The 21784-nt window shown below is 43.6% G+C and overlaps 1 protein-coding gene and 1 long non-coding RNA gene across 3 annotated transcripts in view; one reads left to right on the top strand and one right to left on the bottom strand.

The window, feature by feature from the left end:
* Window positions 1-5916: 5916 nt before the first annotated feature.
* Tmed10 (transmembrane p24 trafficking protein 10) overlaps window positions 5917-21784 on the top strand; it is a 34867-nt gene continuing 18999 nt past the window's right edge. Inside the window, 1 exon segment of the mRNA NM_053467.1 lies at window positions 5917-6141. Within this exon segment, the coding sequence (NP_445919.1) occupies window positions 5917-6141 (225 nt within the window).
* LOC102549675 (uncharacterized) overlaps window positions 20017-21784 on the bottom strand; it is a 28031-nt gene continuing 26263 nt past the window's right edge. For both annotated transcript variants that reach the window (XR_015623222.1, XR_015623224.1), the window contains exon 5: window positions 20017-20549. This is a non-coding gene — a long non-coding RNA (uncharacterized LOC102549675). The remainder of the gene's footprint in view (window positions 20550-21784) is intronic.

Here is a 21784-nt window from a genome sequence, read left to right as displayed (position 1 = left end):
AGCAGGAACAGTAAGAAGGTTGCCTTGGTGGGAGGAACAGAATACTTTTCATAAAGATCAGATAGTAGGGCTGGGGATTTAGCTCAGTGGTAGAGCACTTACCTAGGAAGCGCAAGGCCCTGGGTTCGGTCCCCAGCTCCGAAAAAAAAAAGAACCAAAAAAAAAAAAAAAAAAAAAGATCAGATAGTAAAGGTTTCAGGTTTCATGGGTCACAGAAGTTTTCTGCCACCCATTCTGTCCTTCCTTTTTTAAACAGACCTGAAAATGTGAAAAGAAAAAAAAAACACCCCACATTCTTAGCTCTTAGGCAATACCGAAACAGAAGGTCCCAGGCCTGATTTGATCTGTCTGTCTGAGCAGTAGTTTGTAGCCTCTGGCTTAGAGAGGAGAAACTGATTGTTATCTATGTAGGACACAGAACTGATAGGATTTGCTGATGAACTGCCTGTGTATGGAAAGAATGGAAGAAAGAGGAAGCAGGGATGGTTTCAGGCACTGGGTAGAAGGTGATGCTGCTTCCCGGGCCAGAGGAGGAGGAAGCAAATTTGAGAGGCAAAGGAGAGGGGAAATCAGGAGTTACTCATCCAAGCGGAGTTCTTGAGCCAGGCACTGGATCTAGACTCTGCAGCTTAGGGCAGAGGTCAGAGCTAAAGCTCCATGTCTGGAAGTTATCAGTCTGTGGATGAATTTAAAGTCATGGGGTTGGGTGACATCACCCAGAGAACAGCACAAATGTTCCAGGGCCAGATCCGCAGGGCTCCAGCATTTAGAGGACCCATTGATGGGATCCTTGGAATTGGCCGCTGTGTCAAAGAATGAATATGACACACGGCAAATACTGCCAAACTGCTTTCCAAAGGGGTCTTTTGTATTTCCCCAGGAACTAGCCTGTGTTGGCTCTGTAAACATCCATTGTGTGGAGGACTTTATGTGTGAGTGGGAAGGGCTGTGGAAGCCATGGATCCTTGTAAGTTGATGTCCGGAACGAGTTAACTGAAAGGTTAGCTTGTTAAAGTGGGCAGCCCAAGAGGCCCAAAGGGCTTTCCAAACACAGAAGCACCCACCAAATTTGTTACAAATGCCCCACACACACACTATATATAAACCTGCCTAGCCTGGAACTTACCATGTAGACCAGGCTGGCCTCAAAATCACAGAGATCCACTTGTTTCTGCCTCCCAAGTGCTGGGAGTAAAGGCATTTGCCACTGTGCCTAGCCCCCAAATGCCAAATTTTAATAAGGGTTTCTGATTCACTGAGTGAGGTGTATTTTAAGCATGCTCCTTCTTGTATAAAAAAAAAGATTTAAAATGTGTGGCTTAGGGATACACTAGATGTTTCTTAACCCCCAAAGGCTTCTGTGGCTCAGGAATTGCAGGTGTATCTGGCTGGGCAGGTTTCAGGATGATCGACATGTCGGCTCTGGACTGCTGGTCGGAAAGAAGCATTTACCCTGGCTATGGCACACTTTCTATTCCAGCACCAGTTCCAATGAGACTTTCTCTCACGCAGATGTAAGAAGGTAACCTCTTCAATGCAAGTTTGGAGCTTAAAGTTTTGGTTCCCACTGGGTGGTGGTGGGAGGTAGAGGCAGGCAGATCTCTGAGTTTGAGGGCAGCCTGATCTACACAGTGAGTTCCAGGACAGCCAGGGCTACACAGAGAAACCCTGTCTAGAAAACTAAACAACAGAAAATGGTTCGGTTCCCTAGAGCTGTTTCCTGTTCTCTAGCTCCACAGTATAGAGGCAAGATAGAGTTATTCTGTGTCCTTCTACAGACACATCTTCCAATAAGGGGAAATAGCTAGGTGTGGTAGAACGTGTCTGCGATTCTGACAGGAGGCTGAAGCAGGAGGGTTGAGAGTTCACCATCTGGGTTAAATATGGAGACCCTGTTCCAAAGAAACAAAAGCAGAAAACTGTGCATAATGTTGGTGAGACTGAAGTCAGTTAGATGCACCAGTATTCAATAAATTGGTGTGAAAATGGCTAGAGAACAAAGAGAGGGGTTCGCTGTTAGGCATTGTACCAGGAACCAAGAACCAGCCTCGCCTTCTTGGGGCTAGCATTTACTGTGCCTGAGGGGCAAGCATTACTTTAGGTTAAGAAGTGAAAGCAATGAAAAGACAAAAGTCCTTGTTCTTACAAAAAAGATACTGTGCTAGGGAGGCAGGGAATTAAGTACAGGGACTAAGAAGAATGGGAGTTGAGAGGGAAAATAAATGAGAGAAGGCAGAGCTAAGGGGAAGGCGGGAAAACACAGGACCAGACAGGGGTCAAGAGCTCCATATGATACCGGAAGGAACTCGGGTTTTCAGCCTGTTTTCTCCATTTGAAAAATATAGTGTCCTTCAGAGGATGGCTCTGACCTTTGTCCCCTTTTCTTTTCCTGACACAGGATCTTCACACAGATATGACAACCTGGCCGTCCTGAAATTCAACACGCAGACCAGGTGGCTCTTAAACTCAGAGAGCGGCCTGCCTCTGCCTCCTAGTGCTGGGATTAAAGATGGCGACCGCCACACCTGGCCCTTCGTCACTTTTACACTTTGCGATTGTGTTGCTGTTTTACATTTATTTATTTATTTATTTATTTATTTATTTATTTATTTATTCATTTATTTATCCATCTAGCTATTTCTTTATTGTCTGTGTGGAAGGGTGGTAGTCTACCACATGGGTCCCAGGAACCTTGCTCAGGCTTTCACTCGTGGTAACAAGTACCACTTTACCCTTGGCTCTCTCTGAGAGAGAAGCCTGGGATTCTGAATACTGACAGATTCTAAATTCAGGCTATTCTGAACTATTTCTCAACTAGGCTCTTTTGGGATTTTTTTATGCCTGGGCACTGTTCACTTACAGAATGCTAAGTCAGTTTGACCAGAAATCCCCTTTATTCCAAATATTTCCTTTTTTTTTTAAAGATGTATTTATTCATGTATTTTCTGCAGGCCAGAAGAGGGAGTCCGATCTCATTATAGATGGTGTAAGCCACCATGTGGTTGCTGGGGATTGAACTCAGGACCTCTGGAAGAGCAGCCAGTGATCTTAACCTCTGAGCCATCTCTCCAGCCCTCCTTAGTTTTTTCTACCTTGTGACTAAGCCTCCTTCCCCATGAATTCCTACTTTTCCTTGTATTAGGAGTTGAAATGAAGCTCTCTCATTATATCAGTGAGCTATAGTCTCCACAGTTCCAGTGGATAAAGTGTCACAGTTCTCCAACCTAAGCAAATCTGATTCATTTTAAAATACTACCCAAGTTTCTTAGCATCTCATGTTCTGTTCCTTATCTGAAAAATGAAAATGTCTAAATTATCCTATAGGGCTTTTGAGAATATCAGATGAGATCATTTCGGCATGTGAAATAGACCGTGTCTGGTGGCAGATGCCTGAACTTAGCAGAGACAGGAGAATCACCTCGAGTCCCAGGCCAGCCAAGAGAGCCTGACTCAAAAGAAAAAAAAAAAGATATTAAAAAAAAAGTGGTCTATTGTGTAAAAGGTAAGATGAAAAGGTGATGAAAACACATGTGCAGGTAATTTATAGGTTACAAATCTCTTGCTAATGGTCAGAAGATCCCTAAAACTCGAGTGAAAAATGAATTAGAATAGTTATATGTTGATTTCCCTGCAGGGGGAGGGGCTATCCAAATTATCAAGATATACTCAATCTTAGATCAAGGCTAAAACAATCAGACCTACTATATAGTATTTGCTAGACTTTAAAATGTCTAACAATTCTTATTATGTTTGTGCTTTCTTTGTTTTCAGACTTCTGTTCCAGGAAAGGAACCAGGTAGAAAGGAGTTGTAAAAAATGAAAACGAAACAAAAGGACATTTATTTATTTATCAATCCATCTATCTCTTTTTTGTCTGTGTGGAAGGGTGGTAATCTAAGAACAGCTTCTGGTTTCTAAATTACTAAGGGCAGACAAGTCATCTTCTCATGTTTCTGGTATTGTTAAAGAGACATTGATCGAAGTAGATTATACTTACACACATAGGCTATAGTTTATTCTTCGGTGCTGTAGTATTTGCTTTTTGAGACATGTACCCCAGGCTGGCTTGGAACTCACTATATAATCCAAGCTGGCTTCAACCTCAAGCCCATCTTTGGGCTAAAGAGATGGCTCAGTGGTTAAGAGCACTGACTGCTCTTCCAGAGGCTCTGAGTTCAAATCCCCAGCAACCACATGGTGGCTCACAACCATCTGTAATTGGATCTGATGCTCTCTTCTGATGTGTCTGAGGACAGCTACAGTGTACCCATATATAATTAAAAAAAAGGGGGGGGGGAGGCATCCTCCTCCCTCAGCCTCCCAAACCCTGGGATTACAGGTATGTTATATTGAGTGTATATTGGTATATTTTCAGTGCCGTAACACTTGTTATGGTTGGAGCATAAAGATGTTAAACTTTTGTTCTGGTTCTGAGACACAGCCTCACTATGTATGTAGCTCTGGCTGTCCTGGAATCCAACATGTAGACTAGGCTGGCTTCCATTCAAGGAGATACGAGTGTCTCTGCTTCCCAAGTGCTGGGATTAAAGGTGTGTGCCACTATGCCAGGCACTAAGTATCTTTTACATCGGCAAATACTATATAGTAATCATTTTATTGAGGACTAGTTTGATTATTTATCCCTGATTTAGCATAAGATTGTTGTCTATTGATTTATTTATTTTATGGATATGAATTTTGCCTGTGTGTTTGTTTACTTTTTGGATTTTCAAGACAGGGTTTCTCTGTGTAGCCCTGGTGGGATTAAAGGTGTGTATCCCCATTGCTTGGTGCTGTTTGTTGAACACACAGGATGTACTTCATTAAATACACTAGACACACTGAGTGTAGTGTCTCTATAGGGAATCAAGAGTGAATGGACGAGTCCTATATAAATCAGTTTACTACAAAAGAGCAGGGCAGTGGTGCATGTCTTTAAACCCAGCAGAGAAGGCAGAGGCAGGTGGATCTATGTGAGTTCGAGGCCAGCCTGGTCTATAGAGTTCTAGGAGAGTGAGGGCTACACAAAGAAACCCTGTCTCGAGAAATCAAACCAAACCAACAACAACAACAAAAAACTTATTGGAGGTACAGAACATGCTTTGGAAACATGCTGTTTCCTCCCCTTGACAATGCTCATCTGGTAAAATAATATTTTATGCTCATCTCTGACTGGACCAAAACAAAAATTTAAATGTTGGTTGGAGTGCAGCTTATCTCAGAAGACTATTGATGTTAAAGAAACAAACAAACAAATAAATACATTGTGAACACCAAACTTGCATCAGGCCAAACACTCGGTTCAGAGGCATTAACTGGATACCTGCCAATTCACATTCACCTGTTGACCTCTACACAATCTTCTCTGAGTTAGTGGCCCACACTCACTAAAAGCCAAATTAAAATTTTCTTTTGTGTTTTTCCTTTTCAGTGCTTCATTGTCCCAACATCTATCAGAGTAAGCGTCAGGACACCAAAATTCATTTTGTGCCTTGACCCGAAGTCTAAGCAGCCGGTGGGCGGGCTCAGAGAAAGGCCTTGTGGCTGTTTCTTATTGGGGCCTGGTTGCTATGGTGTCACCGATTTTAAAAACTCGCATGAACCACTTCCGGGGGCTTAAAACAATTACTTCCGGGGCTGCCCATACTTATAATGGTTTGCTCCTAAGTCTTTTACCACAACAAAAAATAAAACTTGTACGAAAAACTCCTGGGAACTCCTCTATAGCCCCTGAAACCCGTGGTTATGACATACTATCAAATGTGTTCTTCTTTTTAAAACTTATTTTACATTCCTTTTCTGTTAGCCAATCTCCAAAATGGCGCGGACGGCCTCGCCAGGTTAGAGGCGAGTCACGTGGGTTTCCCCGGTTCCGGCGCGCTAGAGGCCCCGGGTGGTGAACGAGGCTCCGGCACCATGTCTGGTTTGTCTGGCCCACTATCCTGGCCTGGCCCTCTCCTATCCGCCTTGCTCTTTCTGTTCCTTCTCGGCCCCAGCTCGGTCCTCGGCATCTCCTTCCATCTACCCGTGAACTCTCGGAAGTGTCTCCGCGAGGAGATCCACAAAGACTTGCTGGTTACGGGCGCGTACGAGATCACCGACCAGTCTGGGGGCGCTGGCGGCCTGCGCACCCACCTCAAGGTGCGGCCCCGGGCGGCGCGGTGGCGGGTGGCAAGAGGGCAGGCGTCGTCCAGGGGAGGCTGAGGTTGGGGGAGGCCGGCGGGCGGAGGCTGGGGCTTGGCCTGGCCTCCCCCCAACCCCATCCCTGAACGCTAAGTACGCGCGGTGGGGACCGCCCCTTCACCCGGCGCGTTGGGGTTCGCGGGGCGGGGCTGCGCGCTGAAGTCGGGGCCCTTGGAGGGGCGGAGGGGCAGAGAGGCATTGGCGAACCTAGCGTCTAGAGACCTAGGGCTCTTTCGACTTCGGGCTGTCATCAGGGTTTTGTGTCTGTGAAGTCTCGAAAATCGTGCTATAACGTGATTTTTCTGAGAAATGTGTAGAGCATCAGTGGGGTTTGACATCATAAGACACCTCAACACCTACAGATAAAGCAGACAATAACGTTGTCCGTGACTAATAAAACGTGTTATTTATTAAGCATCTGAAGTGTCACTTCCTGTGCCACATAAGGTTGTGCGTTTAGTTCAAACACTACCTTATGGAACACGTGGGTACCATTGACCTCATTTATATAAACACAGAAACTGAGGCTCAAGTAGATGACTGAACAATCGTTGGAGTTGGAATTGGATGGAAACGTGCTAAAACCTTCCTTTGTGATTCCTGGGATTTATTATTGATCAGACAAGATGGTCATAGTCTCTAGTCCCATCAGTTAGCTACACCAGGGTCATCTGGATCCATGTATGCTGACAGCTACTTTACTTAATGCCGTATGGTTCTGGTTTTCAGTGGAGTTTTGCTTGGCCAGATTTTTGAGTTGTTAATAGTTGAGTTGGTTGAGTACTGCATAATTGTGTTCATTCACAAAAAGCACTAGTAAATTTTTTGTTTTTTTCCAACAGAAGGAAAACTTCACATTCTTAAGCCAAATACAGTTTACTTAAGGTTTCTTTTTTAATTATTTATTTTGTTTTATGCATATAAGCGTTTTGGCTGCATGTTTGTACGTGTACCTTGTGGGTGCCTAGAGCCCATGGAGGCCAGAACAGGGCATTAGATTTCCTAGAACTGACATTTAAGATAGTTATGAGCCACCATATGCGTGCTGGGAACCCAAGTTGGGTCTTCTGAAAGTGCAGTAAGTGATCTAAACCTCAGAGCATCTCTCCAGCCAGGAACAGTTTTGTTTTAACAAGCTTTAGTCATATTGTTTCTATTTAAAGTATTGGGCCATGGTAGTGATAGTGTTACAAACTTTATTTAGGAGAGGAAAAACCGGACAGCTCTGATTTTTCAGGGCTATTGTTTCGTGTGCCATCTTTTTTTTTTTTTCCGGAGCTGGGGACCGAACCCAGGGCCTTGCGCTTGCTAGGCAAGCACTCTACCACTGAGCCAAATCCCCAACCCCGTGTGCCATCTTTTTAATTATCCCTCTAAATATTGAACTGTCAACCAGGAAAGTGGTGGTGGTACATTTTAAAGACACAGATACAATGTTTGGGGTTTGATAATGCTGGCCCCAGAGTAGAAGAGGAGTGGTGCCTACAATCCAAGAAGCTGAGCTCTTCAGCCTTGCTGTCTCTCCTTGAGTCCTGTGTTTGAAAACCCTTCCTGGGCTCACTGCTGCCTGTCTGACACACGTGCTGTCGTGCTCCTCCTCATGAGATCTGTCTTGAAGCTTCATATGTTGTTAGTTTCCAATTTGTGTTCCAAATGGAGTCCCCTGAGCAGTACTCTCTGTAACTGTCTCTGCTTATTCTTATTCTCCCTATCAGTAGCCTTTCTAAGGGTAGGAATTGTTTTCCTGTTCATATTTTCTAGAGTGTTCATATGTCGCCTTGCTTCTAGTAAGCATTCAGCAAGCAGGAACCATGCATGGTCCAGCCTTCCAGTAGTGAATATCTGGGCATGGGCCAGCGCCTAGCAAAGGGGTATCACCAGCAGGAGTTTGTGCTTCAACTCACTAGTATTTCACCCACACTCAGTTATCCTCCCTTTGTCTGCTGTGTCTCACCCCTAACCATCTTAATTGGACTACTGGAATCTTAAACCCAAAAGCCAAGTAGATAACACCTAGGAATGAATTGAGCCGGATACTTAAAAAGAAAAGAAGACCGGAAGCAGCTGTGTTAGTGTGGTGTCACTGGCATGGTGGAGATGTGAACGTGGAGGGAGCAGCACTCCCTCCACTCTTTGTTTGGTTTGAGGCCTCACTGGAAGCCCGGGTTGGCCTGGAACCCTCTATCCTTCTACCTCAGCCTTGCACGTGCAGGGATTGTACTCTCTCGCTCATGATGAAACTTGCCTTGCAAACACATGGGCCCTTTTGTCCCATCTGGTTTTTCAAGTGAAATAAAAAGTAAAAATTATGATGTCAAAGTCCTGAGTTTTATCACCAACACAGGTTGCTTTGGGCAGTGTTTTATTTTCATTCTTATAAAGAATGTATCCATTTGCATGTTACCCGGAGTTTGCAACTATTTAGGATCCATACTTGTTTAATCTTCATCCTTTTCCTTTTATTATTTTTGGTTAAATTGTCTCAATTCCAGGAAACCCCCAGTATTAGTATTTCAGTCTAGCTGATGTCAGCTTGAATCTCTTAAAAAAAATAGGAACATGACTACTGCGTTTTATAGCCATATAAAACACCCTTTCAGAAATAACGGTGAGTTAGGTATGGTTGTGTGTGTCTGTAATCCTGAGGAGACTGAGGGAGAAGGGTTAGGTAAGTCCAGACTGAGTAAGGTAAGATCGTTGAAGCCCGTGAGTGTGAGAGCTGTCTGGTTTAACATGTTCAGATCCCTCTCTCGAAACAAAACACATGAAATCCCGTCATGATTCCTTAATGTCATGTGATACTCAGAACATATTAAGATTTCACCACCCATGGACTGGTAGGATGTTTCAATAGGTAAAGACGTTTGTCATTAAGCCTAAGTTCAACTGTTGGAACCCACGTGGTAGTTAGTGAGAATCAACTCTCAGAAGTTGTCCTGTAAACTTCCACATGTACACATGTGCATAACTTGCACATACATAATAAATCATAACAAAAAATTTTAAATTCCCCACTTGTTTAAAAAGGATTATTTAAAATTAGTGTGTTGGGGCCAGAGAAGTGGCTTGGCATTAAGGACAATACTACTCCTATAGAGGACCTCAGGTCCCCATTACCTGCGCCTGGCAGCTCACACCTCCCTCCCCATATTTCTTGTAAAAGGATAAGGAATAAATATGTAATCAGGTTCAGTTTTCTCCTTTTGCTTTGAATACTTGACAGCTGGTGCTGTATGGGGCCTGGGACGTAGCTTATTAATAGAGCATACTTCCCTCGCGTTCCAGACTGACAAAGAAGGCTGCTTACCTCGTGGATAGTGCTCTGCACTTCATGTGGGATCAAGAAACACAAGGGCATTTTCCATCTCCCGCTGATCTGCTATCGATTCATAAGTTCAAATGTATTTTAGGGTCCTACTGATGTCACAACACATTGCCGTGAATTTAAAGGCTAGAATGATGGCACTAAATTTAATAGTCATCATTTTACTATGTGGAGTGGAATTAGAGAAGAGGAAGGCAGGGGATTTTCAAACCAGAAGAAGAGATTTTTTTGGTTTAGTTTTGATTTTTCTCAGACAGGGTTTCTCTGTAGCTGTGGCTGTCTTAGAACTCACTCTAGCTAGCCTTGAACTCAGAGACCCACCTGCCTCTTCCTGAGTACTGGCATTAAAGGTGTGTTACCACTGTGAAGCCGAGATTTTTTATTATAGTTGTTGTTGTTATTATTAATGGTAAAGGCAGGGTCTCATTCTATAGCTCTGGCTGTCCTGGAACTCAATGTGTAGACCAGGCTGGCTTCACACTCAAAGATCTGCTTGCTTTTGTCTCCTGACTGCTGAGTTTTTTTGTTTTTTTGTTTTTTTTTTTATTGGTTCTTTTTTTCCGGAGCTGGGGACCGAACCCAGGGCCTTGCGCTTCCTAGGCAAGCGCTCTACCACTGAGCTAAATCCCCAACCCCGAGTTTTTTTTTTAAACAGTCTTCATAGCACAAGCTGGCCTCAGCCTCTCAAGTGCTGTGGCCGTGAGGCATGCAGCACCGCGCCTGCACAGACACTGGTTGAACGTTTGTTCTGAAATGGAGAGAAAATATTTTTATCTGCACTATGGCTATCAATATAGTAGTTTGTATTTTATCTTATGACAAGATGCTGCTCTGTTTTTCAGTGATTTAAAGAAGACCATTTGATTACCCCAAATTTACAATTCACACAAGCAGGACAAATGCAGAGTTTATACTTTTAGATTTTATTGAACTTTATTTTATAAGCACTGGTGTGAGGGTGTCAGATCCCCTGGAAGTACAGCCACGTGAGCTGCCGTGGGGGTGCTGGGAAGGGCTCAGGAAGAGCAGTTAGCGCTCTTAACCACTGACCCATCGCTCCAGCTCTGACTTTATACTTTTTAATGAATAGTTCTCAGAGTATGGATTTTTTTTAAAGATTTATTTATTATATATAAGTACACTGCAACTCTCTTTGGACACACCAGAAGAGGGCATCAAATTCCATTACAGATGGCTGTGAGCCACCATGTGGTTGCTGGGATTTGAACTCAGGACCTCTGGAAGAGCAGTCAGTGCTCTTAACCACTGAGCCATCTCTCCAGCCCCCGGATTTTTTTTTTTTTTTTTTTTTTAAAGACAGGGTTTTGGGGTTGGGGATTTAGCTCAGTGGTAGAGTGCTTGCCTAGGAAGCGCAAGGCCCTGGGTTCGGTCCCCAGCTCCGAAAAAAAGAACCAAAAAAAAAAAAAAAAAAAAAAAAAGACAGGGTTTCTCTGTGTAGCTTTGACTGTTCTGTAGATCAGGCTGACCTTGAACTCAGAGATCTGCCTGCTTCTGTCTCCCTAGTGCTAGGATTAAAAGCATGCGCCATGACTACACAGTGGACTTCTTTCAACATTTATTTCTATGTAATGTATGTATTTTGTATTTATGTAGAAGCCCTCAGCAGCATTGCAACCATAGTATCTATGAACTTGGCTCTGCTTCCTGAAGGCTCAGATTCTACCTCAAGGGCTCCTACAGTATCCTTTCTGCTTCAAAAGCCTCCCCAAGCACATAGCTCCTGCTTCCATGTCAGGCCGCAGTGCAGGTCTGTGATGAGCCTACGGCTTATTAAGTTGGCCTATTCTTGGCTTTGGGGTACCTCCTATGTGGGGTACCTCTTATATGCTTTGGTTATATACTGCTTGACAGGACAGCCTTCTTGGTGTAGTGTGGTACTTTCTTTTTTTTTTTTTTTTTGGTTCTTTTTTTCGGAGCTGGGGACCAAACCCAGGGCCTTGCGCTTCCTAGGCAAGCGCTCTACCACTGAGCTAAATCCCCAACCCCGTGTGGTACTTTCTTATTAATATCCATAATGTCATAATGCCTCCATAATGTAGTTTTCTTTATATCTATCTATCTATCTATCTATCTATCTATCTATGATTTTTTTTTTTTTGGTTCTTTTTTTCGGAGCTGGGGACCGAACCCAGGGCCTTGCGCTTCCTAGGTAAGCGCTCTACCACTGAGCTAAATCCCCAGCCCCTATGATTTTTTTTAAAACAAAATCCTTTACTGAATTTGGATCTCCCCAAGACTGGCTGTCAAGCAAGCTCTAGGGCTTCTCCTGACTTGGCCTCCACAGAGCTGGGATTGTAGGTATGCACTCCCTGCTGCATTTGGCTTTTTAAGTGGGTGCTGAGGGGCCAAACTCAGGTCAGGTGCTCATCTTACTGTTGTCTGAGCCATCTCCCCAAGCCCCTATATTTTTTGCTTGTTTGTTTGAACATGGGGACTCTGCATAACTCACGCTGAGCTTGAATTTACTGCAATCCCTCTTGCCTGTTGGGATTATGGGAATTTACCACAATGCTCAGCTCTTATTTTCTTTTCTAGGGTTGGGGGAAGGGCTTGAGATAGTGTTTTATGTAGCACAGGATAGCAGAGGATGACTCTGAACTCCTGGTCCTCCTGCCTCTGCCTCCCAAGTGCTGGGATTACAGGGGAGAACCACCAATCCCTGTAGAACAGTGAATGAAGAGAGTCCGGATCTCCATCATAGATTTGAACTGAATTGCTAGCAACGGCACTAAGTGTAGAGTGTGCAGGCTCAGTTCCTTAGTCCCTCTCATGAGTCCCTATGTAAGGGGCAGTGATGGTAGAGCTCAGGGAGTTAAAACACCTGAGCTGAGTGAGACTGTATTCAGGGAACCTGTTGGCCTTTGTTCCACTGAGTTGTTCTCTGGCCTCATGTGGGATTGAAATGACCAGATGTGCAATGATTCTTTTTGTTTTTTTTTTTTTTTTTTTTTGGTTTCTAGCCCTGGCCATCCCAGAACTCACTTGCTAACCAGGCTGGCCCAAACTACTCTAGATTCACCTGCCTCTGCCTCCCAAGGATTAAAGGCCTGTGCCACCAACGCCATTTTTTAAAGTCAATCAGTCAATCTCTCTATCTCTGTTCCATTGTTTGGTTTTGGTTCCCTTTCTTCCTTCCCTTCTTCCTTCCTTCCTTCCTTCCTTCCTTTTTTTTTTTTTTTTTTTTGAGATAGGGTCTTACTATGTAGCCTTGGCTGACCTGGAACTCACTCTGTAGACCAGGCTGGACTCATAGAGCTCTGCCTGCCTCTGCTTCCCGAGTGCTGGGATTAAAGGTGTGTGCCACCACTGTCCAGTGATTTGGAAGGTTTTAATGAGAGGGGTTCTGAGTATTCTGCTTGTGATTCTTCTACTTATTTAAAAATATTTCTTTAATATTTAGTATTTTCCCTACCTGATTTATGAGTTATAGTGGAAATAACAAAGATAAAATATAAAGTGGAAAAAATGGTTCTCAGTAGTGAAAAGTCGAGGAGGACGTGATTGGTGGGATAAAGGATATTTGAGTGGTCTGGGTAGCTAGCCATGGTGTGTGTGGGCGTCTCATGCAAAGGCTTGTTTCAGTCACACTTTGTGTTGGATGTCCAACTGTACCTCATCACTCTTCCCCACTCGCAGCACAGCATGAGTGGTGCTGACCCATCCCTAGTACTAGATTGTAAAGACTTTGCTACCCATGTTTGAGGCTGGAAGTGTCCCCTCCCCAACCACAGTAATATAGATGCCATCTTGCTGCTTAAGGACCTAATAAGAGCTGTCATGGGAGCTGATGGGTCTAAGTGTAGGGACTGCAGACATGAACATCCATGCTGGACAGTGTGAGATACATGTAGTGCATGTAAGTTTCCAGGTTCTTTTTTTTTTTTTTTTTGGTTCTTTTTTTTCCGGAGCTGGGGACTGAACCCAGGGCCTTGCGCTTCCTAGGCAAGCGCTCTGCCGCTGAGCCAAATCCCCAACCCCTAGTTTCCAGGTTCTTAGGAGATTACATTTCTGGTGTCTATGTTGAGAACATTTCTGTACTGTAGAGGGAAAACAGTAGCATACTTGTTGCTTATTTCTCAGAAGAAGCCGCTCTTTCATCAGTCACTACTACGTGAATCCTTACTTGGGCTCACCTTTTTTCTTTAGGGAAAATATGGTCCTTTTAAATTGATATTTATAATGTAACTATTACCAGTGGATTAAAACCAGACCAATAACAAGGTGGTTTGCTACAGAAGGCCACCTGGTACATTAACATAGGATCGCATTACAGTCTAGTTTCTTTTTGTATTACATAGAAGTCTTTAGCTTTTACTTGAGCCTTGACCTTGTATTTCTTTCTTCATAAAAGTTAAAGGATAATGTTTCTTCTTTGAACTCTTACACAGTGACCAGTTGTCTACAGCTTTGTGTCTTCTAAGTCATCTAGAAAAGGGGACTGCTTAGATTTTGAAATCAGTGATAACTTCTGAAGTCATGAGTCCAGCTTTTAGGAAATAGAGCAAATTATAAAAGTAACCCGGAGGGGTACAGCGATTTTGCCAGTTGCTGACTGGTGGTTGATGCTAAAGCACTGCTCCCAGATTCATGTGCAGCCTGCAGCCTAGACAGTAGGGCCCTCTGTGAAATCATCCAGCTGGACACAGACCAGAATTTGGGCCTCAGACTTGAGGGAGGTTGATGTCATCTGCTTTATCCTGCGCCCCAACTTCATTGTTCAACATAGTGTGTGGGAAATCAAGGGACTAGTTGTTAAAAGAGAACAAGGCTTTGTTTGTGCCTAAAAGGGTCATGCTGGAGGTTTTTACCGTAAATAACTCTGGAACAGTATGAAAAAAAACATTTGATCTGGCTTCACCCCCGCAGAAGTGTTGTTAGGGCAGCAACTGGTCCTTCATTCTCATCCTCTCCCTCCCTCTCTCTTTTCCTCTCTTCTTTCCTGCTCTCCACCCCTTCCAGTTAAGCCTATTTATCTTAGCCTGTGGTAAGTTAATGTAGCAGATGCTGATAGAAGTAGGAAGAGAGAGAGCATCTGCCTGCTGTCCCAGCAGGGCCTGGAAGTTACCATCTCTGCATCTCAGCAGCTGCACAGGAACCCATCCTTGATCACATTAGCTTAAGCAGTGTGAGCACGCTGAAAGAATTTAGTGTTGGGTGCTGCTTACTGTGTAAGTTTGGTTTGTTCTCAGTATAATCTACATGATCTTCTGACTTCAGAAATACAGTTGATAGACTTGATATTTGCTCTTGACTGGAAAATCAGGGTAGGGGCCAGAGAGATGGCTAAGTGGAATGTATGCGTTAGCATGCTTTCAGAGGGCTTGAGTTTGGTTCCTAGCACCCCACTGTGGGGTTCACAACCATCTGTAACTATAATTCTGGAGATGCCTGCACCTTTACACAGACATACATAATTAAAAATGAAAATAAGTTTTACAAAAGAAAAGAAAGTAAATTCTGTCAGTGCTCTTCGCCTTTAAGATACATTGGCAACCTGTGGTTTACATGTTCCTTTGTGCAGGAAGTTGAACTAGATCGTCTAGAATACTCACTTTACCTAACTGCCCCCCTCTCCCCGCTCCACCCCGCCTCAACTTAAGACGGTAGCCTAGGCTAGGCTCAAACTTGCTGTGTAGCTGAAGATAACTCTTACATTCTTCCTCTCTTTTTCCCAAATGTTGGAATTGTAGGTATAGATTACTACCCCTGGCTCTGCACATGCCTGTGTGTGTGGTGTCTGTGTCTCTGTGTCTCTCTCTCTGTCTGTCTGTCTGTCTTGGTGCTCACTGTAGTCTGAGGCTGGTCTCAAAGTTGATCAAATGCCTCACAAGTGCTAGAATTACAGGCATGAGCCAGTAGGCCTAGTTTCCTGTTGGATTATTCTTGTAATTTATTCCTTATCAGATTAAAACCCACATTCCAGAAATGCTAGAGTTCAGCTTGGATTCCTTACTGTGTTGGTTAGGGTTTCTATTGTGATACAACACATGAAAAAGCAGCTTAGGCTTACATGTAGTCCAGGAAGCCAGGGCAAGAATGTGGAGGCAGAAACTGAAACAGCTCATGGTGGGATGGGGCTCACTGGCCTGTTCGTCGTGGGTTGCTCAGTTTGTTTTTTTTATATTATCCAGCCCCATCTGCCCAGGGTGTACTGCCTCCATTGAGTTGGACCAGCTCTCTCAACTATCAATCAAGAACATGCCCCACAGGCATGCCCACAGGCTGGTCTGTCGGAGGCCTTTTCTCAATTGAGGTTCCCTCTTTAAGACTCTACTTCCGGCATGTACTGTCCCTTGCTGCCATCTAAAAACATGGAATACCTGCTTTGCTAGGCTTTTGTACCCTATAGTTTCCAGGATCTTGCTGTTTCCCTGAAGATGGACCTAGTTGTTTGTATTCCCATGCAGTGACCATGCAGGGCCTTGGAAATTCTAATCCACTTTGTGCCCCAATTGTCCTTTGGTTTGGAAGACCTTGGATCCCCTGACACTGCAATCACTAATGATGGTGAACATCTCCTAATACAGTTCAGCAGGAAGTATGAGGATAACCTGATGGGTTAGGTTCTGAGTTAGGACTCACAGACAGCTGTGATAGTCCAGTAGTCCTCCTGACAGTAACATTTCACTGGGTGCTAGTGTGCCAGGCACTGTGCCAGGCCTTAACCCTCAGTTATTGGTGAAGTATACACAACTATGTCCTTACTTCATGAGTGAAGCACAGAGGTTAAGGAACCTGTCTAAGGCTTTACAACCAGTAAGTGATGTGACTGTGATTTGAACATAGACCAGAGTGTCAGACTCTAGAACCTTCCATCATTTTTCTTCTCTTTGTGTGTTATTTTGGTTTTTTTATTTTTATTTTTTGTTTGTTTTTTGAGGCCAATTCTAACATAACCTGGTTGGCCTTGAACTCTGTATAGCTTAGAATGGTCTTAACACCTTCCTGATCTTGTGTTTTCCCAAGTGCTGAGATTGCTGGCATGAGCTATCATGGCCATCGTAGAATCTCTCATCTTTTTTTAAAAAAATTATTTCATTTTACATGTATGGGTGTTTTGATTGTATATATTTCCAGTTTTGTTTTTTTAATTTTTCAAGGGTTTCTCTGTGTAGCTTGACTGTCCTGGACCTCACTCTGTAGACCAGGCTGGCCTTGAACTTGAAGATCCACTTGCCTCTGCCTGTTGAACACTGGGATTAAAGACATGCCCCACCACTGACTGGCTCAAATGTCTATCTTTGGACCACGTTCATATCTGGTCCCCAGAGAGGTCGGAAGACCTTGGATCCCCTGACACTGCAGTCACTAATAATGGTGAGCTCTCACATGGTCTTGGACTTGACCTGGTGCTCTGCAAGAGCAGCAGCCCTCTTAACTGCTGCCATCCCTGCAGCCCAGAAGCTTTCATCTCAGCTGACAACATCCTGTACTGTCCCTCAAAAAAAGAAAGTTGATGCCGTTGTCAAGAGTACTTTTATTCTGTACTAGAGCTTCTAGGCAGGACTCACAAGGTTAGTGGTTGTCCTTAAAATCTTCTACTCAGTATTATGTCATGGCTGACCATGACCTGAAGAAGATAGGTAGGAGTCAAGAGTGTAGATAGGAGCCAAATTGAAGGGAATTGTATCTTCACACTAATAATAAGTTTAAATGACTTTAAAGTTTATTTTATGTGTATGAGTGTTGCTTGTATGTCTGTGCACCGTGTGTGAACCTGTTGTCCACAGAGACCAGGAGAGGGTGTTGGATTCCTGAAACTGGAGTTAGAGGGGTTATTAGCCACTATGTGGGCACTGAGAACCAAACCCTGGTCCTGTGGAAGAGCAGTCTGCTTCTAACTGCTGAGCCACCTCTCCAGTCCTAGGATGGCTCTTATTGGGATTGTCAGATGGTTTCCTCAGGATAAAACTGGGTTCGTGTGTATGGGGTGTGAGACTGCAGAGGTCAGATGTCATTCTTACCACAGCACATGACTTGTCAAAGATCATCTGTCTGAATTGGTGTTTGTCAGGCTTCTCCACTGTAGCTCTTTTTACACTGTGCTCTTTGGGATGAAGTCATTTAGTGAAGCCAGCCCACACATAAGGAGTGGTGAGTTAGATTCACTTCCTAGAGGGTGTGGCATTAGTCTTCTGAGAGAGATTTGTCCCTTCTCCCTCAGTTGTTTAATCATGCATTACCTGTACAGAGTCTTAGCTACTGTGTACTTGAGATTACAATCCATTAATACTTTTTCTTGGTGATCAACTTGTTTTCAACTTTGCTGTGCAGGGCAGCTTTCTTGGGCTTTCACGTACTCCCATCCTGGGGGTTTGCTTTTGAGGGCTTCCTCATTTTCTGGCACTATAAGATACCTGATGTTGTATATTTTCAGATTGGTCCTAGGATCCAGGGTTCCCATTTCTTCAAGGAGCCCTAGTTTTGTTTGTTGAATTGTCTCTTAGAATAGATAGTATTGTTAATGGTTTTTTCTGATGCCCTTCCCCCAACAGTTGTTGCAACAGGTGGCCAGATGGTTCTGTCTTTAGTGTTCTGTGAGCAGGAATGGGCTGGGATACAAAGAAAGTCGTGGTGGTAAGGGGGCCAGGCAGAGAGCCAGGGCTTGGGCACATTCAGGTTCCTTTAGGTCCTGGTGCAGTACTGTGTGAGGTCAGACCAGCATCGACAGGTGGCCAGGTCACTGTGCATCCGTGTGAACTCCGTTTGTGTCTTTAGCAGGCTGTGGTCAAAAATGACAGGTACCTTTCAGATAAACTGTTTCATGTTTTGTTCCAGGAACATTGTCCCTGAGATAAATGTGTGGGCTTTCATCGGTAAACAATCATGTAACTCAGCTGGCTTCTCTTCTAGTCTTTGAATCTCAGTTTCAAGCAGACTTAAGGTCAAATGTACCATAAAAGTTTTCAGGCTCTTGAAACTTGTCCTTGTTCCTTCCCCCAGGTGAGCACTGTTCTGGTTTATTCCTAAGTGCTTTATTGCCCCAAACTACTTACACAGCTTCCGAAATAGGCAGGGTGTTATCTTGAATGTTTGGTAATGGAATTGGTCAGCAGGCAGGTTTCTGGACCAGCTCAAGAACCTGCTCCTAGCCACTGCTTAGACTAATCCAAGAAGATAGAATTCTAGATGAGTGACCATTTTCTCACTCTGTTGACAGGTTTAGTGTGAGCATTCACAGTCTTGACATCAACTACTCTGCTAATACAGTTAACACCTTTTCTCTCTTTAAGTTGTGAATTTTGGTTTGCTTTTCATTAGAAACTGTTATCTAGAAACATAATTTTATTACTTCCTGTTCCATGACGTCATTTCTGGAGCAGTTTTAGATGCCTCTGTTTAATCAGAGAATTGTAATTACTACAAGTATTTTGCTGTTAGCCAGGCATTGCAGTGCTGCATGGTTACTGAAGGCTGTAATCCCAGCACCAGGGAGGTAAGCTTCAGTGATCCTTCAGAAGTAGGATCCACTGGTGAGGTCCCCCAAGTTTGATGCCGGTTGAGTCCAGCCCAGCCAAGGCCTCAATAGTTAGACCCTGCCTTCAGAACAGCAGCAGTAGACCCTAAGGGCTTAGTATTCTAGTAGACAAAATCAGCAGTTGTTCGGTGTGTTGCCTAGGTAATTCTGCAGAATTTAAGAAGAAAAACTAAGCACACCTTATTTATTGGAAAGCAGGTGATATATAATCAAATTTTTTTAATTGTGGGAAAGTTAAAAACATCATTTTCATCTAACTTAGTGTTATATGCCTTTAATGCCAGCACTTGGGAGGTAGAGGTAGGCAGGTTTCTGAGTTCAAGGCCAGTCTGGTATACAGGGGGAGTTCCCTGATAGCCAAGGCTACACAGAGAAATCCTGTCTCAGAAAACAAGAACAAAAAGCAACATCATTTGCTTGGACTATGGCAAGAAGGTTTTTACAAATTCAGGCCACCCAGTACTATAAGGCAAAACCCTACCTAGAAAACCAATAAATAGATTAGTTCATCGTTTCAGCCTATAGACTCTGTGGGCTCTGATTACTCACGAGTGTGGCTCAGTTCCCTAGTCCTTATTTTGGCTACCTACTGGTTTCTATAATGATGTTGGGGTGAAGGGAGGTGCCTTTCATGGGGGGGGGGGTTGGCAAGACATGAGCTTTGCTATTAAATAACTACAGTTATTTTACTTGGTAGAAAACTTAATTTTTTTTTTTAAGGAAAATATTAAATGTTAGAAAGCCCGGCAGTTTGTATGAATTAGTCCAACCCGAAAGTTCAATTGCTTGGATTTTCAAGTATCCAAATAGTTCTCACATGGTTGTGTTAGTGCAAGGTGACAAGGATAGAATCGTGATGTCCAAAGGAACACTAAACATTATCACACATTATTTTTGGAAGGCAGATTTCATGCTGATGAAAGGCAGTGGGTTGGGGTTGGTGTGCGGGTCCCGTCATGAGGTAAAAATGAAGCTCTGGTCAGCAGTGCTAGGTCAAATACTGCTGGAGTCTGATCAAGCACTTTATTTTTCTAACACATTTAAACACAGTAAAACTTTGGGGGAAGTTTCCACATGATCACAACAAAGCTTAGGCATAGCGCCATCTCTTCAGCCATGCATTTGTAACTCTAACCGTGAGAAGGAGCCTACTGCCCGATAAGCCATGCTGAGGCTAGGGGAGGAAGGACTGGTAACAAGCATGAAGATAGGTGCTGGTGACTGAGAGGATTGCTCAGTGTTGGGGGCGGGTGGTTCATGGGAAAGGCTGTCTCCAGAGACTAGTAAAGATCACCAGGTTTTAGACAGCACTCTTCCAGCCTTCCAGATGACCAGTGTCATTTCTGCATGTTTAACAATTCTGTTCCTCCAGTGCTTTCTGTAAGCTGTAGCCTCCGAAGGTTGGGGTTGGAGAGATGGCTCAGCAGTTAAAAGCCTTTGTTTCTCTTGCAGAGGACCTAGGTTCAAAACCAGCAGCCTCACAGTACCACAAAACCATCTGTAACTTCAGTTTCAGAGGATGTAATGTGACCATCTTCTGACCTGTAGACACATATGTGTTACATGTACATACATGCAGGCAGAATATGCATACACATAAATAAATACATCTTTAAAAAAAACTTTTAAAAAAAGGTGAGTCGGGCTGGAGAGATGGCTCAACGGTTAAGAGCACTGACTGCTCTTCCAGAGGTCCTGAGTTCAATTCCCAGCAACCACATGGTGGCTCACAACCATCTGTCATGAGATCTGATGCCCTCTTCTGATATGTCTGAAGACAGCTACAGTGTACATAAAATAAATAAATATTTTAAAAAAGGCGAACCCTTCAGCCTCTACTAATGCATTGAGTCATTGCCTTAGAATGAGCTCAACTTCAGATGGTTTCTCAGATGTCATACGCAGTCAGAGTAAGTGGTTCTTCTGATTGTAGTGGAACACAGTGTGAGGGGACATTTAAACCGTGTTCACTCCTCTGAGTACCAGTTGGAGGTCTGAATTGTGGAGTCCTTTGGAGGAACACAGCAAAGTCCGTAATTTATGTCACATATCACCCCGCACAGCCTTGCTTTAGTAAGAATTTTATGACCAACCTTTAAGTCCTTACAAAATCTGGAAAGGCTCCTTTCACTAAATTAAAAAAAACATTTTTTAAAAGATTTATTTATTTATTATATGTAAGTACACTGTAACCATCTTCAGACACACCAGGCATCAGATCCCATTACAGATGGCTGTGAGCCACCATGTGGTTGCTGGGATTTGAACTCAGGACCTCTGGAAGAGCAGTTAGTGCTCTTAACCTCTGAGCCATCTCTCCAGCCCGAAAAACATTTTTAATATTCTAGGAGAAAGTAAGATGCTCATAATTCTCTCTTCTAGGAAATAAGGCGGTTGGGCAAATGTGTGCCAGACCTTGTTAAATCTAGGTGTTGGCAGTGACCTTGGTCTCCTTCCTCACCTGAGATGGAGAAGGTGGAATCTGACTGTTCATTGCCATAAGCGTAACGCTTACTCCCTGCTGTCCTCTCCTCGTTCTTCTACCATTAAACACATCTTAGCAACCTGCAGTTCTTCTCCCTTTAGAATTAAACTAGTACCGTAGGCAATAATGAAATCTCTTATACCAAATTCACTTTTAACAAGTCTGTCTTGTCTCAGATATCATTCATAGGAGACTAATCTAAGTTGGTGTTTTCACATTGGCTTGGTTCCTACAGTCTGTCTTTTAAGTTTTTTCAGATTTATTCTATTTTATATGTATGAGTATTTTGTCT

Source organism: Rattus norvegicus, chromosome 6, assembly GCF_021556685.1.
Source record: "Rattus norvegicus strain SHRSP/BbbUtx chromosome 6, alternate assembly SHRSP_T2T, whole genome shotgun sequence".
NCBI classification, from domain to species: Eukaryota; Metazoa; Chordata; class Mammalia; order Rodentia; family Muridae; genus Rattus; species Rattus norvegicus.
This window is presented reverse-complemented; position numbering and strand designations above follow the sequence as displayed.